This window comes from Schistocerca piceifrons, chromosome 2, assembly GCF_021461385.2.
Source record: "Schistocerca piceifrons isolate TAMUIC-IGC-003096 chromosome 2, iqSchPice1.1, whole genome shotgun sequence".
Taxonomy (NCBI): Eukaryota; Metazoa; Arthropoda; class Insecta; order Orthoptera; family Acrididae; genus Schistocerca; species Schistocerca piceifrons.
In genome coordinates this window covers 942,528,330-942,550,621 of record NC_060139.1, presented here as the reverse complement: position 1 = coordinate 942,550,621, position 22,292 = coordinate 942,528,330, and the positions used below count along the sequence as shown (strand labels likewise).

Below are 22,292 nucleotides of genomic sequence, written 5' to 3'. Positions count from 1 at the left end.
ATGTTATTTATTTCTGTTATCTTGCTTTCCCACGTGGTCAAATCTGTACCATTTTTCTTTATAAACATGCCGTTCCACATCTATCACGTATGCATTGTGCTTCATATCGTCCATCATTGTCTGTGATTGTTGCTGATCAACATAGCTCTGTTCCTTAGCAGCTGTCAAGCAATACGCACTCATACTCATAAATTAAGGATAATTGGCACTTCACAAAATTGGAGCTAATAGCATAGGAAAATAGGGAACACACACGAGACAGATCTGTAAGTCCACGGTATTGGTAATAAGTTGACAAAACCGTCCCGAAACACATGTATAAAACGCCACTGTTTCTTGCACATGTACCCAGATATCAATATGGGATATGATCACCATAGACACGTACACAGGCCACACAACAGGTTGGCATGTTCTAGATCAGGTGGTCGAGCAGCTGCTGGGGTATAGCCTCCCATTCTTGCACTAGTGCCTGTCGGAGCTCCTGAAGTGACGTAGGGGTTTGACGACGTCCAGCTATACGTCGACCGAGAGCATCCCAGATGTGCTCGATGGGGTTTAGGTCTGGAGATCAGGTAGGCCATTCGCCTGATATGTTTCAATGTACTTCTCCACGATGGCAGATGGCTCTGAGCACTATGGGACTTAACTACTGAGGTCATCAGTCCCCTAGAACTTAGAACTACTTAAACCTAACTAACCCAAGGACATCACACACATCCATGCCCGAGGCAGGATTCGAACCTGCGACCGTAGCGGTCACGCGGTTCCAAACTGACGCGCTTAGAACCGCACGGCCACACCGGCCGGCTCCACGACGGCAGCTCGGTGAAACCGTGCGTTATCATCCATCAGGAGGAAGGTGGGACCAACTGCACCCCTGAAAAGGCGGACATACTGGTGCAAAATGACGTCGCGCTACACCTGACCTGTTACAGTTCCTGTGTCAAAGACATACAGAGGTGTACGTGCACCAGTCACAATCCCACCCCACACCATCAAACCACGACGTCCATACAGGTCCCTTTCAAGGACATTAAGGGGTATCTGGTTCCTGGCTAAGGCTAGATGAAAACCCTACGAGGATCGCTGTTCAGACTATACCTGGACTCGTCCGTGAACATAACCTGGGACCACTGTTCCAATGACCATGTACTATGTTCTTGACACCAGGCTTTACGGGCTCTCCTCAGTGAAATGCACCATGCAGGTCCCTGGCGAATAAACCATGTCTGTTCAATCATCTGTAGACTGTGTGTCTGGAGACAACTGTTCCAGTGGCTGCGGTAAGGTCCCGAGCAAGGCTACCTGCAGTACTCCGTGGCCGTCTGCGGGCATTCATGGTGAGATATCGGTCCTTTTGTGGTGTTGTACACTGTGAACGTCCCGTACTGTAGCGCCTGGACACGTTTCCTGTCTGCAGGGATCGTTGCCATAATCTTGAGATCACACTTTGTAGCACACGGAGGGCCCGTGCTACGACCTGCTGTGTTTGACCAGCCTCCAGCCGCCCTAGTATTCTACCCCTCATAACGTCATCAATATATGTTCTTTGAGCCATTTTCAACACACAGTCACTATTAGCACGTCTGCAAACCTACTCGCTGCACCGTACTCTGACAGCTACCAACACTCCTCTGCATATGTGGGCCAGCGCCACCTTGCGACGACCGCAGGTCGAATGCACCGCATGGTCATACCCCGAGGTGATTTAAACCCGCAAACCGCCCACCAGAGCGTTGTTTCACCATGTATCAGGATTATCCTTAATTTATGGGCATGAGTGTAGTATGGTGGCTGGATGGTAGTGACCGAGTAGGTACCTGCGGGCGTGGCGGCCTCGGCTGCTCGGAGTAGACGACGCCGCCCACGGGGACAGCGCCGGGCACCTGGGCGCGGGGCGGCGCCGGTCCCAGGCTGGATCCCTGGCTGTGGCTGCGGCTGGGCGACGGCGGGCCGGCGGAGAAGCGCGGCGAGGGCGCCGGCGCGGGCGACTCGTAGAACTGTACAGCAACACGAGAAGCAGGTCAGTCTTTGTAAGGTAACACGTCAGTGGTACAGTCTTATTGTCTAATGAAGAACCCGAAGCACATACTTTATTCACTTCGCGATCCAATAACATTTCTCACAAAGTATTGTTTCTTACTTGTAGCTACATTCATACTGATATTATCGTATGATTTGCTTATCTACTAATATAAAATGGATATAAAATGTTATTTTTAGTGAAACATCGTAATTTTAAAATTGGGATACACGTTTGGTGTGTCCATGTAGCTAAAACATTGATTTATTGTTCTTATTAATGATTATTATCAGAATTAGCCTTTCCATGCAGCTTCATGTGTGTATGCGTTCGACACATATACTGAACACACCTCCCCCTCTTTGTGTCTACCTCTTCCTCACTTGTCCACCTCATCCTCCAGCCACAATCTCCTCTTCCCCATTCACTCCCTCTGTCTCTTTGTTTCCTCCTCCCCTCTCTTTACCAGCCGGCCGCGGTGGTCTAGCGATTCCGGAACCGCGGGACTGCTACGCTCGCAGGTTCGAATCCTGCCTCGGGCATGGTGTGGGTGATGTCCTTAGGTTAGTTAGGTTTAAGTAGTTCTAAGTTCTAGGGGACTTATGACGTAAGATATTGAGTCCCATAGTGCTTAGAGCCATTTGAACCAATCTCTTTACCATTTCCTCCACCCCTCTCTGATCATATCTTCCTCCTTCCCTACCTCTGACCGTATCTTGCTCCCCTCTCTCTTTCCATCTCTGCCTCGCCCTCTTTCTTTACCACTTGAGTGCTACACCCTTACACCATCCATCTGCCTTATACATCTCCCTCTCCTCCCCTGTCTCTGTGCATATCCTCCTCCCCTCACTCTCTCCATCCCCTCCTCTATCCAGCTCCATCCGTCCCCAGTCATACTTGTCAGCACATGTAGACCCTGCAATATAATTCAGTATAGCAGCAGCTACCACTTCCACAACATACATGTCATGCAGTGAAGGATAGAGATCAGGGGCTTGAAAATCATTTATTTGCCCTGATGTACAGACTGCCATGCAAAGCAACTCGATGAAGTCTGCTGATACTACTTCAACATTACATGTCTGTCAAGCAGGACAACCTACATGTCATGGCCTGGAAAACAATTTTTTGCTCCTGAAATGTAGGCTGCCCCACAAAGTAGGTTTATTTGGCATGCTCATACTGTTCCCTAACATGTCTGTAATGCAGGGCAGTCTGTATGCCGAGGGTGGGAAGAAACATGTTTTTGCCCATGTCTCTGTTCCTGTTAGAACTAGGATGTTATAACACCACAGTGCTGATCCTCTTGACACCTGCTGTATCTGTGCGTATTTTGACTGGAATTGATCCAGGGATTCAGGAGAAGATCCTGAAGTTAATACTGGATGTTAAAATAATAATTTAAAGAAATGAATCACAAATGTAACATTCAAAAAGTTGCTTTTGCCTATGTTATAATCGGTACTAATGACGTGTAATATCTTTGCTAATACTTTTGGCTGCTTGGTGGGAATTTGCTGTTAGTAATGATAGTGCTAAGCTATAATCAGACTTGACTTGCAGTCTCATATGTTCTTGGACATAGCTGTGTTGTGTCAATTGAATGTATTTTGAGGAGGGTCATGTTGAAAATATTCATTGCAATGAGGAAGATCGAAAGAAAAATCCTGCAACTTTTCATTCAGATATGTAGATAAAACCAAACTGTATCCTAAAATCCCTTCTAGAAACAGGAACACAATATCCACTTACAAGCTGAGTGAACTAGGAGAAAATCAAGTAAGGGATGCAAACAGAAGTTAAATGAACAGTAAAAATATAAGTATTCAGATTAAAATAAAAGTAAGTTCTATCCTTCATCACTTATTCATTCCCAAAGTGTTGAGAAATATTCACAAATATCGGATTACTGTGGCAATGAAGTTTGATAAACATTATCAATATTATTACAATTATTATCATTATTTTTAATTCAGCATAGTGCTAGTAAGAGATGGGCTAGTGGTTGTACAGAGGTTAAAACCGTTATCCCATCAGGACTGCCGTCACAACTTTAAAAACAGATGCTGTTTATAAACGCACTTAAAAACGTTGCAAATTCATACAAGCTTGCAGACCTGGTATTATTGTCATCTTTCACCTTAGAGCTAAACATGTTGAATGTGACTTCCATTGCTTATGTGGCACACATCCCATCTGAAGTCGACAGCTTTCCAAACTCACTACAGCACATCAGGCGTAAATTGTGCAGTTTCAATCTTGAAGGCACTGGAGCAGAAGAGACGTCTTAGGAGCAAAACGTTTCTCGTCTCCCCTGATTTCCTTGGTTCCCTACAATCATTGTACCAGTGATACAGTTAATACGAGACAAAGTGCTCTTTCTAGAACAACAGGGGAAGCAAATATTATTCTGCTGTACAGGGTACGTGGGAATCTGGGGAAACTAACAAGCAGACCACGCAGCCATGGAGACTTACCTGAGGTGGCATAGTGTTCCATTACCGCACAGGGTGTCAAGTACTTGTTGAGCCATGAGTGACAATAAGCTGTGGTCGGTACATGCCATCTCTCATACTGGTCACTTCAGCGGTGTCAAGTGACCCTGCCCCTCCTCCAAATTGGGTACTGTCGCCTAACACATGGCTTCATTTTTCACTGAGCTCTTGCTGCGATACCTCGGATGTGCAAGTCACTATACGCCACGTTGTGACTGAGTCAAAGTTGAATAACAAATGTGGAGGTTGTTGTTGTTGTTGTTGTCGTCTTCAGTCCTGAGACTGGTTTGATGCAACTCTCCATGCTACTCTATCCTGTGCAAGCTTCTTCACCTCCCAGTACCTACTGCAGCCTACATCCTTCTGAATCTGCTTAGTGTATTCATCTCTTGGTCTCCCTCTACGATTTTTACCCTCCACGCTGCCCTCCAGTACTAAATTGGTGATCCCTTGATGCCTCAGAACATGTCCTACCAACTGATCCCTTCTTCTAGTCAAGTTGTGCCACAAACTCCTCTTCTCCCCAATTCTATTCAATACCTTCTCATTAGTTATGTGATCTACCCATCTAATCTTCAGCATTCTTCTGTAGCACCACATTTCGAAAGCTTCAATTCTCTTCTTGTCTAAACTATTTATTGTCCATGTTTCACTTCCATACATGGCTACACTCCATACAAATACTTTCAGAAACGACTTCTTGGCACTTACATCAGTACTCGATGTTAACAAATTTCTCTTCTTCAGAAACGCTTTCCTTGCCATTGCCAGTTTACATTTTATGTTCTCTCTACCTCGACCATCATCAGTTATTTTGCTCCCCAAATAGCAAACCTCCTTTACTACTTTAAGTGTCTCATTTCCTAATCTAATTCCCTCAGCATCACCAGACTTAATTCGACTACAATCCATTATCCTTGTTTTGCTTTTGTTGATGTTCATCTTATACTCTCCTTTCAAGACACTGTCCATTCCATTCAACTGCTCTTCCAAGTCCTTTGCTGTCTCTGACAGAATTACAATGTCATCGGTGAACCTCAAAGTTTTTATTTCTTCTCCATGGATTTTAATACCTACTCCGAACTTTTCTCTTGTTTCCTTTTCTGCTTGTTCAATATACAGATTGAACAGCATCGGGGAGAGGCTACAACCCTGTCTCACTCCCTTCCCAACCACTGCTTCACTTTCATGTCCCTCGACTCTTATAACTGCCATCTGCTCTCTGTGGAGGTACTGGATCAAATTGGGGAAACAGGAAATTTATGGCACAATTTGAGTGAACGAAGCCACTGTCGACAGGTCGCATCCCGAGACGTCAAGGAATATTTAGTCTGGTAATGGAAGTGCGTAGGATAGAAACTGTAGTGGGAGACCAATGCTTGAATGGAGTAAGCAAGTTCAAATGGATGTAGGTTACAGTTGTCACGCAGAGGTGAAGAGTCTTCCATAGGATAGACTAGAGTGAAGACGTGCATAAACCACTTTTCGGGCTCAAGACCACAACAACAACAGCAGTGTCCAGATGGCGCAGTTAGGGGAACGCACGTACCTGCTCGAAGGACTGCGGCTGCCTTATGGGAGCAGGCCTAGGAGGCGGCGGCGGCGGTGGGGGCGGCGCGGCGCGCACCGGCGCTGGCTGGGGGCGGGGAGGCGCTGGCCTGGGGGCGGGCCTGGGAGGCGGCTGCGGTTCGTAGTACTGGCCGTCGTCGTACTCGGGCTGGTCGCTGCTCAGCGCCGACAGGCGGCCGCCGAGACCGCCCCCGCCTCCGGGCTGCTGCTTGCGCGTTGTCTCGTCCACCAGCGTGGGCGGCGCCACAGTGATGCCCTCTCCAGATGGCTGGAAGCCGAACCTGCACCAAGCGGCACCAATACAAACATAGCAATGTGGGGCTTACACCTCCCGAGGGCAAGTCAGTTAGGCTGCGTACATGAAGTCGCTACACACGGCGTCTGGAGAAATTTTCCAGGAGAAGGAAAGATACGGAAATTACCACTTTTTTTAAACTGTTAGGCCTATAAGTTTTCTTCCGCCGTTTTAAATTTTACAGTCTAAAGCACTGGCCATCTCTGACCAATACTTTCAGAAAACCGAATCCCAGGGCGGAAGGACTGAGCGTCTTTTGAGGATATCTATGAATCGATTCAGTTTTGCAGTGGTTTGTATGACTGGAAGTGCTGGCCAGCCTTTCCGTGTACCATTGACCGAAAAAGGTTGTAGTCACAGGGAGCAATTTCTGGAAAACACGGCGGGTGGTGTAGGACTTCTCACTTCAACATATCCAAGTATATTTTGACAGGTTTTGCGACACAGTCGAGCACTGTCATGCTCCAAAATCACCTTATAAAGTCTGTTGCTGTTTTGTGGCAGTTTATCTATCAGTGCTCGGCACAAGCGTATCATTTGATTTCGCTGACGATCTCCTCTGAATGTTTCAATCGGTTTCAGTAGCTTCGAAAATCTTCTGTCTTTCACGGAACGCCGCGCGGTATTAGCCGAGCGGTCTCGGGCGCTACAGTCATGGACTGTGCGGCTGGTCCCGGCGGAGATTCGAGTCCTCCCTCGGTCATGGGTGTGTGTGTTTGTCCTTAGGATAATTTAGGTTAAGTAGTGTGTAAGCTTAGGGACTGATGGTCTTAGCAGTTAAGTCCCATAGCATTTCACACACATTTGAACATTTTTTTCACCGAACGCCGATCGTCGACGTCAAAATCACCGTTCTTGAAGCTTGGAAACCATTCTCTGTACGTTCGTTCTCTAATAGGTGCTCACCATAGGTCTTACCCCGCATGTTATGAGTGTCAGTTGCACATTTCTGATGTCAACGCAGTAAATTAAAACTTCTGCAGGTGACGAGAACTGTGCTTGTAAGTTGGCATATCCAGTCGAGAATAACTTTATGACGCAATCACAAATCGACTAATGTTTTGATGGCATTATGTTAACAAATACTTAAGTTCACTATATGACCACATGCACACCACTTGCCGCTACTGCCAGCTATTGCAAAACGGCGGAAGCAAAGTTGTCGACCTAATATACTGTTTTTCGGTAAGCTAAAGTTGGCAGAAACAGTTACACATTCAGTTTTTGAAAGATAGATTTCTTCGATACCTAAGTGGTAAGTATATCCTATTACTGTATGCAAATACGTAGTATGATAATGAATTTTTACTGTAACGCTCAGGAGCTACATCGTGTTATGATTACATCCAGGGTATCTATCCAACGAGTTATTCATAAAAAACATTTTAATTCACATGCTGAGAGTGTTTGGTTGGCAATGAACAATAAAAGTATGGAATGCAAATGAAGTCTGAATGAACTGGAAAAATAAAAAAAAGTTTTACAACACAGAAATATCAAGAAAGAATCACCACAAAATATTCATAAACTGAAAAAACAGGACATAAACATTAAAAAACGGTTACTCAATTGTATGTCCATTCACAAAACTTCACCCCTGCATTATTTTCATGCATCCTGTTGTCTAATATTGATTAGCATAATTAAAGGTGAACTTAATGTGTTTAGAAAGCTATATCTTTTGGGTTGTTTCGGTAAGACGGAATTAGATGAATGTAGGAGCATCTCCCAAAACCACCTTCATATTCTCCGGTAAAATCGCCTTTTAATGGCTTTGGATTGAAGCAAGGCAGTCCTCATCTCCCCAGTTTGATACGTCATGTGCAACCTTGTCAACTAAACTGCACGATTCGTCACTATGACTGTAAGTTGCTCTGTGTCACACACCTTAGGGTTTGACAAGCTCCCAATAAGAATGTGACAAGATGCGTAGGTAACCGATCTGAGATACACAACCTGTGTCAGACTGTTACGTAATATTATTTTCCCTTAGCTAGACTTCAAAATAATAACTTACCACTGTCAACATAGACTCACTCATAAGTTAAAAGTGTAAAGGAAACTATCAACAACAGTTTTCTGTGACCGAAATTCTGCGAAATGCAGACAATTAAAATCAGTCTCACGTACAATGATTATAACTCTGTTAAATCTGTGTAGGTGTTCCGCCCATAAAGATCATGTTTTCAAGAACAAGTGCGAAATACTTACAGTATGAACAATGTCTCATCCCAAAACTTCCGAAGAAAATCTTTATGATTTTTCTTTGACGAACAAACAACAGTCACGACTGCTACCCTATTTGACTAATTTAATTATTACAGTGAATTGCAATTTCAGCATCGTTACATTCGGAGGAAACCTTGTGCGTGTGATTCTTCTCTTGCCGGCCGAAGTGGCCGTGCGGTTAAAGGCGCTGCAGTCTGGAACCGCAAGACCGCTACGGTCGCAGGTTCGAATCCTGCCTCGGGCATGGATGTTTGTGATGTCCTTAGGTTAGTTAGGTTTAACTAGTTCTAAGTTCTAGGGGACTAATGACCTTAACAGTTCAGTCCCATAGTGCTCAGAGCCATTTGAACCATTTGATTCTTCTCTTCCGCCTTAATACTCATCTGTACTAAGAGACGTCGCTTATCTCAACACACACAGACTAAGCAGCACTGTGTTAAATGTCTCCTACTTCATTAAATTCCTTCCATGAGTTTAGTAAAGACAGATTGCAAATACTTTCAGTTTCAGATTAAGTCACAAGTGAAGAAATTACCGTAGTTACAAGGACAGAGGAATAATGTCGTGAGAAGAATGAAGACAACAATAATGACAGCGACACATCGATCTACAAGCTATGTATAGTTAATCAACATATTCCGGATAGTAGGTAGATAGAAGATCTTGTAAATGTAACGAGTACAGGGTGGGCAAAATAAAACTGCTTGAGAAAATATTTTACGCGCCTTAAGGTAGACAGTCCAACTTGCATCATCCGCGCGTGGGACAGATGATGTAAGTTGGTTTCCCTATCTTAAGGTAAGTGAAATATTTTCTGAGACAGTTGTCTTTCGCCCACCTTGCATATGAGATAGCTCACCTGTTGGCGCCGTATTCCACGACTCGCACCTTGCCGTTGTCGTCGACGTAGCCGTACTTGCCCATTACCTCGCCTGTCGTCAGTTTGGTCTCAATCTTAAAGGAGCCGTCGGCTCCCTCGTAACCGTACGTGTATGAACCATCCTCGTTGTGCCTGAAAAGTTATAGTAAGCTGTCTCTATAGATGTATGTTTACGGCTTTACTTAACTAATATTCGACATTGTAAAGTGATGCAGTATATTTACAACCCACTAATAAAATGAAGGCCAACACTACGGGGACAACGAAGAGGGAAAAATAGGAATGGAAAACCAAAAGAGAAGTAACTGATTAAAGAGAATGTACGGTAGGGTCACAGTCCTTCTCCTCTGCTCTTCAACTTTTATACTGAAGAAGTAGTGAAGGAAATAAAAGGAATTTTCGGATACGGTTTAAAACTCAGGGTGAAATGGTATCAATAATAAGATACGCTGATTACGTATCTATTCTTAGTCTTATCTTTAGTAAGTAGAGAAAACACAGACACTGTCGTATGCAGTGGACAGAATTTGACCACATAATATGGATTGAGAGGAAACCGAAGAAAAAGTATTGAAAAACAGTGAAAATGAAACTATCGATAATTGTAACATAATACTGGGGACTCTGTAGCGAGCGAAGTGAAGGAATTCCACTACTGCACCTTGGAAGGAAACTAAATCGTGACGAACGAAGAAAGGAGAATATAACAAGCAGGTTAGTATAGGCAAAACAATCTATCAGCATATTAAATAGGGTTCATCTCGACAAAGAAATTTGTGTGAATTTACGTCTAGATGACAGCATTTTAGGGAAGTGAATCATTAACCGTGGGAAATCTGAGAAAGAAGAGGTTTGAGAAGTTTGAGGTGTGGTGTTACAGCAGGATGATGAAAAGTGGGCTTATAAGCAATAAGAAAATGGAAACTTCCTGGCAGATTAAAACTATGTGCCGGACCAAGACTCGAAATTGGGACCCCTGCCTTTAGCGGGCAAGTGCTCTACCATCTGAGCTACCCAAGCACGACTCACGGCCCGCCCTCACAGGTTCACTTCTGCCAGTACCTGGCCTCCTACCTTCCAAACTTTACAGAAGCTCTCCTGCGAACCTTGCAGGACTAGCACTCCTGAAAGAAAGGATATTGCGGAGACATGGCTTAGCCACAGCCTGGGGGATGTTTCCAGAACGAGTCTCGGTCCGGCACACAGTTTTAATCTGCCAGGAAGTTTCATATCGGCGCACACACCGCTGCAGTGTGAAAATCTCATTCTGTAATAACAAAGTTCTCCACAAAATCGGCGGCGAAGGGAAAATTGATTATAGGAAGGGATGGGATGACAGGACGTAGGCTTCACTGGTATTAGGGGCATCGATTGAGGAAGAAAATTGTAGGTGAAGACAGAATTTGGAATGTGTACAACAAGTAAGTGAGGACGCTCGGTGTAGGTGCAACTCCGAGACAAAGAAATTTGTAGAGATCAGGAGGAAGGGTGATAACTCACACATATGGGAAAAAGATAATTTTCATGTAAAGTGTCAAATGGTCAGGCGTGACAGGGATGCTGGGAAGATGATATTAAAGCTATGTGTGCCCTCAGAGAGCGGCAGAGCGCCTCGCTTTGATTTGGGTGTGTACCTGTTGATCTGCTTGAGGATGGGCACTGGCGTGGGGCGCGCGGCGTTGGCGGCCGAGCTAGAGAAGGAGGAGCGCACCGGCGAGGACTGCTGAGGCGGCCGGCTGTACGAGCGCTGCGGGGGCGGCGGGGGTGGCGCGGGCCGGCTGGGGGCCGGCTCCTGGTAGTCCTGGTAGTCGCTGTCCAGGTAGTTGCCGTTGTACTGCGCCAGCGACGCCGTCGCCAGCAACAGCACCTGCAACGCAACCGATTGCTTGTCACTCCTCTGGTACGCACACTGCGACTGACAGCTGGAAGGCGGATTAACGGGCCTTGAACGTAGTTATTCCACTACCATGTCAATGCTGACTTGTGTGCATTATCAAAATGAGAAAAGTTAATGCTCAATTCATCCCAAACGCAAGCGCTCCAAGATGGTCACTATAGATCATTTCGGGTATTCCTATCGCTTTTGACCCTAAATGGAACCGATAAATTTGTATGCCTCTACAGAGCGTCTAGGAGTAATAACAGACGAAAACCTAAATTGAGCTGCGCACTAGACTACAGTTTCCAAGCAGGCATTAACATACACTACTGGCCACTGAAATTGCTACATCAAGAAGAAATGCAGATGATAAACGGGTATTCATTGGACCAAATATATTATACTAGAACTGACACGTGATTACATTTTCACGCAATTTGGGTGCATAGATCCTGAGAAATCTGCACCCAGAACACCCACCTCTGGCCGTAATAACGGCCTTGATACGCGTGGGAATTGAGTCCAACACAGCTTGGATGGCGTGTACAGGCACAACTGCCCATGCAGCTTCAACACGATACCACAGTTCATCACGAGTAGTGACTTGCGTATTGTGACGAACCAGTTGCTCGTCCACCATTGATCAGACGGTTTCAATTGGTGAGAGATCTGGAGAATGTGCTGGCCAGGGCAGCAGTCGAACATTTTTTGTATCCAGAAAGGCCCGTATAGGACCTGCAAAATGCGGTCGTGCATTATCCTGCTGAAATGTAGGGTTTCGCAGGGATCGAATGCAGGGTAAAGCTACGTATCGTAACGCATCTGAAATGTAACGTCCACTATTCAAAGTGCCATTAGTGCGAACAAGAGGTGACCGAGACGTGCAACCAATGGCACCCCATACCATCACGCCGGGTGATACGCCAGTATGGCGATGACGAATACACGCTTCCAATGTGCGTTTACCGCGATGGTGCCAAACACGGATGCAGCCATCGTGATGCTGTGAACAGAACCTGGATTCATGAGAAAAAGTGATGTTTTGCCATTCGTGCATCCAGTTCGTCGTTGAGTACACCATCGTAGGCGCTCCTGTCTGTGATGCAGTGTCAAGGGTAACCACAGCCATGGTCTCCGAGTTAATAGTCCATGCTGCTGGAAACGTCGTCTAATTGTTCGTGCAAATGGTTGTTGTTTTGCAAACGTCCCCATCTGTTGACTCAGGGATCGAGACGTGGCTGCACGATCCGTTTCAACCATGCGGATAAAATGCCTGTCATGTCGACTGCTAGTGATACGAGGCCGTTGGGATCCAGCACGGCGTTCTGTATTACCCTCCTGAGCCCACCGATTCCATATTCTGCTAACAGTCATTGGATCTCGACCTACGCGAGCAGCAATGTCGTGATACGATAAACCGCAATCGCGATAGGCTACAATCCGACCTTTATCAAAGTCGGAAACGTGATGGTATGCATTTCTCCTCCTTACACGAGGCATCACAACAACGTTTCACCAGGAAACGCCGGTCAACTGCTGTTTGTGTATGAGAAATCGGTTGGAAAGTTTCCTCATGTCAACACTTTGTAGGTGGCGCCACCGGCACCAACTTTGTGTGAATGCTCTGAAAAGCTAATCATTTGCATATCATAGCATCTTCTTCCTGTCGCTTGAATTTCGCGTCTGTAGCACGTCATCTTCGTGGTGTAGCAATTTTAATTGCCAGTAGTTTATCTTCATACTCTACAAAAACATAAAAAAATGATCATTCCCTTTGATTTTATAAAGAGACTTGTGGAAACACATGTACTTTCAGTTGTTGGTTACAGCGATGTTATCACACAGCATTAACACTCTTTTCCTTTGGGGCAAAATCATTTCTGTACCATGGGGAGAACAAAACAGTCTTGGTTATGCTGCTGAAATTACTGTTTCTTTATTCATCAATGGCTTCCGTTTCGCCTAACTCAAGTCATCTTCAGACTGACCAGTGCGTAGGTTGTCGCAGGATGTAGAACGTCGCTTGCAGCATGTTTATCATTTGAAAGACTGTACAGGCCTGTTCCTGCCTTGTATTCACTAGACCACGCTACGCGTCCCGTCAAGGTTATCGGACGTTAAGCTTCTAACACATAAAGGAAGCATATATTTACTTCGACTATTTTCTTTGCACATGACAAGGGCAATTTATTTTTGCGGATGTTGTATCATCAGCATCCATAACTTGCTTATCAACATTTGTCGGCCAATCTAAAGACGCGTTGAAGTGGGTGAAACACGTGTCATTGATGAATAAACATATAATAATTTCAACATCGTAACTATGACTGTTTTTTTCTCCTCATTCTACCTACTGGTTGCTGTATCACCATGCCATTGAGTGGAAAACCTTTCTCTGCTCTTTATATCACTCAACAACTTGTATCTCATTCATTGTAGCGAGAACCCTATTCTGGAACGATCTGCCTCACTTCGTCAAAGAACTAAATGACATCTCCACCTTCGAAAGAGAGTTAATGGCATATACACTAAAACAATAACAGTTAACCTTTACAACGTAGCGTTATGTCCCATCGCGCCTTCCTCTTTTCCCTAATTCGCTAGCTGGTGCTCTCTATTTCAATTACTCTCGCTCATATCTCACTTCCTTACAGCTGTAAATACATTGTGTATCTGTTACTGTCACTATTGTTATTATTCTTGTTAGCAGCAGCAGAAGTAATAAAATCGCTTCCGTTATTTGCGTTAGGTCTTAGTCAGTACTATCACTCCAAATAGCGTTAAATAAATTCATATCTTGTTTCAAATGGTTGTCGTTTCATTACTGTCTATTATATGATAATTATTATCATTAACTACTAGCGAATGTATTGCGTGTAAGAAACTCTTGTCCATTGTAAGGGAGGGCCTTGTGAACATTGCATCATCGGGTTAAATAACGAAATTAATGTCCTCAAGTTCCTTTGAATGTATGTATCTATAGAAAGTTATTTCCCCAGATCTGAAAAAGAAATCAACAACGTGTAGCAATAGGAAAATGGGTACTTATGAGAACTGTAATAACCATGGCTGTATCAACTATTTTGCACGGTGGGAAAATGATCGTAAAGGAAATAACAGTGACGAAAAACCGAAAGTACTTACGAAGGATTTCGCAGATCTCTTACTGTACAATTTAAGCCGATATCAGTTTACTTGTGCTTGTTTCCAACAATCACTTTAAATCACGTTTATTCCTAATTTCATTACTGTTGCTGTTGGAGCTAATTTTTATAGTTTCAAGTATGAAATGTGCACTTGCTCTGGAACACACAAGGGTAAAAACTTGTGTTTCTGAGAAAAGAGATACCTTCTACCCTGGTAAGCTCTACTTTCACTTGTTTTTCGTACAGTAACACGTTTCAGAATTGAGTATTGTTTATTCACGTGAACGGCCTTCACGAGGACATAGCTAGACGTAGATAAAAATGTAATGTCACGACGTGCAGGCAGTTGAAGGTATAGATTTCCCGCAGTATAGGAATGATGAATGGGTTGCATGCACCGCAGGGGAAATTTGTGCTGCCTCAGAACGTCCTGGTTTCCTACAAGACTGACATCTGTAGAAGGAACTGTACCGTTACGAAATGAGAAGTTTCATCAAAATCTGTCAGAAACGCGACACTCTTTGCTGAAATTTCTTCTGTCGGTCCTACCTGCTAAGAGTCTCAGGCTGATGGACAAGGTTCAAGAATCGGTACAACAGCCTGCCTGTAAACCACTTTTTTAGTGGATGAATTATTAAATTTCCTTGAGATTGTACCTATGAATCTCATCTGCTTTTCCTATTATTTGTTTTATTTGGTGATTCCACTTAAGGCCGCTCTGGATAGATACTTTACGATGGATGATGTTTCCAGTAATTTACCATCTATAGTGTAGTTGCAGGGTAACGGATTTCTTTTCCTCTGTATGCTCAAAATGTTACATTTACATATGTTACAGCTTCGAATTTTTTACCCATGGTCTAACGAAAGAGTCAGAACCATCTGTTTTCCTTGTTCAGATTATTTACCGATGGTCTAACGAAACAGTCAAAACCAAGTGTTTTCCTTTTATTATTTTGTGGGGCTGTAACCAAGGTAATATTGAAAAGGTTTCAAATTATGTTAAAAGCTTATTGGAAGCAGCTATCTGCTCTTATTATCAAAGACAGGATGAGTATAATCTGACTAGTTTGCACTCTGTTTCAAGAAAAGCTAGTTTTTCAGGCTCTTTTGTGATTATGATGCCATGTCTCCTGCACTAATGTGTCAAACTGTGATATAATTTTGTAGGTCCATTCAGCGGCATGTGTGGACACTACCTGGAAAATGTGTTGCGAGTAGAGTTGGTACTAAAGAAGTAATAAACTAAAGCGTCATACTTGAGGCTGAAGTTTTAGTACTGGAAATGTAGTAAGCGATAAACATTTTTCCTTTCATTATTTTGAGGAGAGTGTCAGCGGGAACACATTTTGAAAAATGTGGAATTTATATGTAAAGTTTTTTGGAAGTCGCTATGTGTTATCATTATCATTATCATTATATGAATGCATCCTGGGAATTTGAGCGCCGTAAGCTATGCAGCCTTACGACATATACTTGGTGTTTACAAAAGAAGTGTCGAATGTTTTGATAGGTGGTAGACCCTTCCGAACAAGACAAAAATGTCTAGTACACATGGGCTCAAAATGCATACCTTAAGAGATTTGACCAGTTACTCACCTTCGAAACTGTAAAACGCGTATCTTCGGTTCAACAAGTGAACACATCTCTTAACCTATGCATTTTAGAGCCTGTGTCCGCTAGAGTTCTGTCTTGTTGTTTTGGTGGGTGCTACCATCACGCAAAATATTCGACACTTGACTCTGAGCACTATGGGACTCAACGGCTGAGGTCATTAGTCCCCTAGAACTTAGAATTAGTTAAACCTAACTAACGTAAGGACATCACAAACATCCATGCCCGAGGCAGGATTCGAACCTGCGACCGTAGCGGTCTTGCGGTTCCAGACTGCAGCGCCTTTAACCGCACGGCCACTTCGGCCGGCTATTCGACACTTCTTTTTAACAGCCAGAGTACACAGTTTCTAACTTTACTACTGTTCTTATTGTGTTAAACCTTTAAGGTAAGGTTATACCTTTTAATGATAAGACTATGACAGCATAATTTCGGTTTGTTATTACACTGAAGAGCCAAAGAAACTGGTACGCCTCCCTAATATCGTGTAGGACCCCCGCGACTACGCATAAGTGCCGCAGGACGACGTGGCAGCTCATTGCAAAGCATCCCAGAGAAGTTCAATAACGTTCATGTCTGGGGAGTTCGGAAGCCAGCGGAAGTGTTTAAACTCAGAAGGGTGTTCCTGGACGTGTGGGGTGCCGTGTCGTCCTGAAGCAATCACGCAAGTCCGACGGAATGCACAATGGACATGAATTGATGGAGGTGATCAGACAGGATACGTACGTGTCACCTGTCAGAGTCGTATATAGACATATCAGTTGTCCTAAACACTCCGACTGCACACGCCCCACACCATTACAGCGTGTCCATGAGCTTGAACAGTCTCCTGTTGACAAGCAGGATCCATGGATTCATGAGGTTGTCGGAACACCCGTACTCGTCCATCCGATCGATACAATTTGACACGAAATTCGTCCGACCAGGCAACATGTTTCCGGCCAGCAACAGTCCAGCAGGTGTTTACGGGCCTAGGCGAGGCCTAAAGCTTTGTGTCGTGCAGTTATCAAGGGTACGCGAGCAGTCCTTCGGCTCCGAAAGCCCATATCGATGAAGTTTCGTTTAATGTTTCGCAGACTGACACTTATTAATGGCCCCAATTGAATCTGCAGCTATGTGCGGATGGTTTGCTCTTCCGTCGCGCTGAACGATTCTCTTCAGTCGTCGTTGGTCTGATTCTTGCAGGATCTTTTTCCGGCCGCAGCGATATCGGAGATTTGATTGCTTACCGGATTCCCGATATTCACGGTACTCTGGTGAAATGGTCGTACGGGAAAATCTCCAGTTCATCGCTACCACGGAGATGCTTTGTCCCATCTCTCGTGCGCGGACTATAACACCATGTTCAAACTAACTTAAATCTTGATAACATGCCGTTGTAGCAGCAGTAACTCATGTAACAAGTGCGTCTGACACTTGTCTTATATAGGCGTTCCTGCCGGCAGTGCCGTATTCTGCCTATTTTAATATTTCTGTATTTGAATACGCATGACTATACCAGTTTCTTTGGTTGCTCAGCGTATTTGAAACACGTGCAGTGAAAATGAAACTTCTACATCTACATCTAAATCTATATTTATGCTCTGCAAGCTGCCCAACGGTGTGTGGTGGAGGGCACTTAACGTGCCACTGTCATTACCCCCCTTTCCTGTTCCAGTCGCGTACCGTTCGCGGGAAGAACGATTGCCGGAAAGGCTCCGTGCGCGCTCGAATCTCTCTAATTTTACATTCGTGATCTCCTCGGGAGTTATAAATAGGGGGAAGCAATATATTCGATACCTCATCCAGAAACGCACCCTCTCGAAACCTGGACAGCAAACTACACCGCGATGCAGAGCGCCTCTCTTGCAGAGTCTGCCACTTGAGTTTGCTAAACGTCTCCGTAACGCTATCACACTTACCAAATAACCCAGTGACGAAACGCGTCGCTCTTCTCTGAATCTTCTCTATCTCCTCTGTCAACCCGACCTGGTACGGATCCCACACTGATGAGAAATACTCAAGTATAGGTCGAACGAGTGTTTTGTAAGCCACCTCCTTTGTTGATGGACTACATTTTCTAAGGACTCTCCCAATGAATCTCAACCTGGTACCTGCCTTACCAACAATTAATTTTATATGATCATTCCACTTCAAATCGTTCCGTACGCACTCCAAGATATTTTACAGAAGTAAAAACGTTAGTTGGGCAAGCTGCGAGAGTCAGAGTGGCTTTTATGTTTGTGTTGAGTTCTGTTCAGTGCCTGTGTTATTGAATACGTGACACGCCGCAGGTTTTTGAGAGTGCCATCTTCAATCAGCTCTGTCGGCAGCGAAAGTAGCTGGCAGAGCGAAACTGAACGCGTTCCGCCAGCGGCAGCGGCAGCCGCGCCCGCACGCCGTCATCCTTGGCGGCGGACAGCGGACTGCCACAATTGCTGTCCGGCTGGCCTCTAACGGGACCGGCACCGGTCTCGACGGCCTTGGGGCCTCCGTGGTCGCCCCGCCCCGCCTCGCCTAGCCTGCCGGGCGTCAAGGGCCGGCGGCGGCGTAACCAGCGGCAAGTTGCAACTTCCAGTTAGAGTACTCGCTAACCACAGCGCGTATTTACTGTTCCTGGACTTTTCACCTAGCTTACACGCAACAGAGTATTACAGCCGCGATTACACTACTGGGGATTAAAATTGCTAAGGGGTATTCATTGGACAAATACATAATACTAGAACTGACTTGTGATTACATTTTCACGCAATTTGGGTGCATAGATACTGAGAAATCAGTACCCAGAACAACCACCTGTGGCCGTAATAGCGGCCTTGATACGCCTGGGCATTGAGTCAAACAGAGCTTGGATGGCATGTACAGGTACAGCTGCCCATGGAGCTTCAACACGATATCACAGTTCATCAAGAGTAGTTCAAATGGCTGTGAGCGCTAAGGGACTTAACATCTTAGGTCATCAGTCCCCTAGAACTTAGAACTACTTAAACCTAACTAACCTAAGGACATCACACACATCCATGCCCGAGGCAGGATTCGAACCTGCGACCGTAGCAGTCCCGCGGTTCCGGACTCCAGCGCCTAGAACCACACGGCCACCGGAGCCGGCTCAAGAGTAGTGAATGCCGTATTGTGACGAGCCAGCTGCTTGGCCACCATTGACCAGACGTTTTCAATTGGTGAGAGATCTGGAGAATGTGCTGGCCAGGGCAGCAGTCGAACATTTTCTGTAGCCAGAAAGGCCCGTACAGGACCTGCAACATGCGGTCGTGCATTATCCTGTTGCAATGTAGGGTTTCGCAGGGATCGAATGAAGGGTAGAGCCACGGGTCGTAACACATCTGAAATGTAACGTCCACTGTTCGAAGAGCCGTCAATGCGAACAAGAGGTGACCGAGACGTATAACCAATAGCACCCCATACCACCACGCCGGGTGATACCCCAGCGTGGCGATGACGAATACACGCTTCCGATGTGCGTTCAGCGCGATGTCGGCAAATACGAATGCGACCATCATGATGCTGTAAACAGAACCTGGATTCATCCAAAAAAATGACGTTTAGCCATTCGTACACCCTGGTTCGTCGTTGAGTACACCACCGCAGGCGCTGCTGTCTGTGATGCAGCGTCAAGGGTAGCCGCAGCCACGGTCTCCGAGTTGATAGTCCATGCTGCTGCAAACGCCGTCGAACTGTTCGTGCAGATGGTTGTTGTCTTGCAAACGTCCCCTTCTGTTGACTCAGGGATCGAGACGTGGCTGCACGACCCATTACAGCCATGCGGATAAGGTGCCTGTTATTTCGACTGCTAGTGATCTGAGGCCGTTGGGATCCAGCACGGCGTTCCGTATTATCCTCCTGAACCCACCGATTCCATATTCTGCTAACCGTCATCGGATCTCGACCAACGCGAGCAGCAATGTCGCGATACGATAAACCACAATCGCAATAGGCTACTAATCCTACCTTTATCAAAGTCGGAAACGTGATGGTACGCATTTCTCCTCCTTACACGAGACATCACAACAACCTTTCACCCGGCAACGCCGGCCAACTGCTGTTTGTGTATCAGAAGTCGGTTGGAAACTTTCCTCATGTCAGCACGTTGTAGGTGTCGCCACCGGCGCCAACCTTGTATGAATATTCTGAAAAGCTAATCATTTGCATATCACAGCATCTTCTTCCTGTCGGTGTAGCAATTTTAATGTTCAGTAGTGTAAAAGATGGTCGCCGCGCGAGTCTCAGTAGGAAGAAATAAAACTAATGTTAATCAATATACCTCCTGTTTTCAACTGGATGAATAGCTCATTATTCAACTGCGCTCATATTTCTTTTACCAATGTGCGAGGGGCGTTCAATAAGTAATGCATCAAATTTTTTCTCGACCAATTTTGGTTGAAAAAAATGCGGAATTTATTGTGGGACATCGTGGTATTCCCGTTTCAGACTCGATAGTTTCATGAACTTCCGATAATCGGCGGCGCCATACGTGGCCTTCAATATGGGGCCTGTAACGGAGGTGCGACCCAAGCAGGTAGCTGTCACTGAAACACTTTTGGCGGGAAAACAGAGAGTCGCATATATTCACAGGTGCTTGCAGAAATCTTTGGAGACCTGGTAGTGAACAAAAGCACGGTGAGTAGTTGGGCGAAGCGTCTGTCATCATCGCAACAAGGTCGCCCAAACCCGTCCGATCTCCATCGTGACGGCCGGCCGCGCACAGTTGTGACTCCTGCCATGATGGAATGTGCGGACACTCTCATTTGAGGTTATTGATGGAACACAATCAAACACCTCACTGCACAACTTGGCGTCTCTGTTGACAGTGTTGACACACTTGTCGACTAGTTGGGGTACGCAATGATGTGTGACCGCTAGGTTCCTCGCCTTCTAATAGAAGAGCAGAAAGTGCAACAAAAGACCATCTGTGCGGAAGTGCTTGCACATTTCGAGGCTGATCGTGGCAGGTTTTCGCCTAATATCGTCACAGGCAATGAAACATGGGTTCATGCCATGGGGTGGCCTACAACTACTCTCTTCCGAAGAAAAAGTTGAAAAATGTATAACTCAGCCGGTCTTCTGGGACCTTGAAGTGGTTATCCTGTTTGATTTCTTCACTCATGGTGGAACGATCAACTCGGAAGTGTATTGAAGAAACTTCAGCGTATCCGTCGCCATAAAATTGACAACGCAAGGCCTCACAAAAGTCTGCACACCTGGGAGGATCTCACATAACTTCTTTTTATTGTTCTACCTCACCCACCCTACAGGCTGGGTCTCGCACCTTCCACCTTCTATCTGTCTGGCCCAATGAACGATGCACTCTGCGGGAAGCAGTATGCGGATGATTGGTGTGTGTGTGTGTGGGCGGGGGGGGGGGGGGGAGGAGGGTTATCGATGCAGCTCATCGTCGGCTCAGACGTCGACTAGTAGAGTGATACCACGTGGGAATCCAGGCCCTCTCAGGTAAGTGGCGTAATGCGGTCGCATTGAACGGAGATGATGTTGAAAAATGTGGTTTAGTAGACAAGAGGATGGGGAATAATATGCTGTATTGGAATGTCGAATAAGACCAGCCTGCTTTCAGAAAAAAATGTGTTGCGTAACTTATTGAACGACCCTTATATATATAGAGTGATTTTGCTGAACGGGGACTAGCTGCAAGAAATGATCCCTGAGCGCAAAAGATGTGACAGGCACATGGCTAGAAATGCTTTCAAAGCACGTGTACTCTCTTGAAGAGGGAGATAAATGTTTGGCTTTGTAGGTCTCAACGGAAGTACACATGATAACACACCAGACAGCTGAGATTCTTATGTGTGTACTAGCGTTTTAGTTCCACACCCTAGAGGATAGTGAACTGGAGCATCATAATGTAGTAGCCAAATTACCCTTCATACCACCAAAACGACATCTCCCAGCTAGGGAGACAGAGTTTACCGCAGGAAGTGCAGATATGCCTCGCCTATGAGACGTTGTGGAAGGATGACTGCGGATGACTGCACCCGTGATACGACACGCCCCAACATTGAGGTTGAACGGGCGCAGATGGTTCGCTGACACCATGCTATGGGGACTCCTTGGTCCACAGTTGGGTGCTGTGAAGGTTCACGATGCCACCCTTACTAAAGATAGCCTCATCTGTCAACATTAATGCATGACAGGCATGACAGCAATCCC

General features: G+C 45.4%; 1 protein-coding gene across 1 annotated transcript in view; it reads right to left on the bottom strand.

The window, feature by feature from the left end:
• LOC124773026 (formin-like protein 20) overlaps positions 1-22,292 on the bottom strand; it is a 46,887-nt gene that overhangs the window by 4,182 nt on the left and 20,413 nt on the right. Inside the window, exons 2-5 of the mRNA XM_047249366.1 lie at positions 11,129-11,361; positions 9,474-9,626; positions 6,071-6,371; positions 1,824-2,003 (exon numbers count right to left, since the gene is read on the bottom strand). Of these exons, the coding sequence (XP_047105322.1) occupies positions 1,824-2,003; positions 6,071-6,371; positions 9,474-9,626; positions 11,129-11,361 (867 nt within the window). The remainder of the gene's footprint in view (positions 1-1,823; positions 2,004-6,070; positions 6,372-9,473; positions 9,627-11,128; positions 11,362-22,292) is intronic.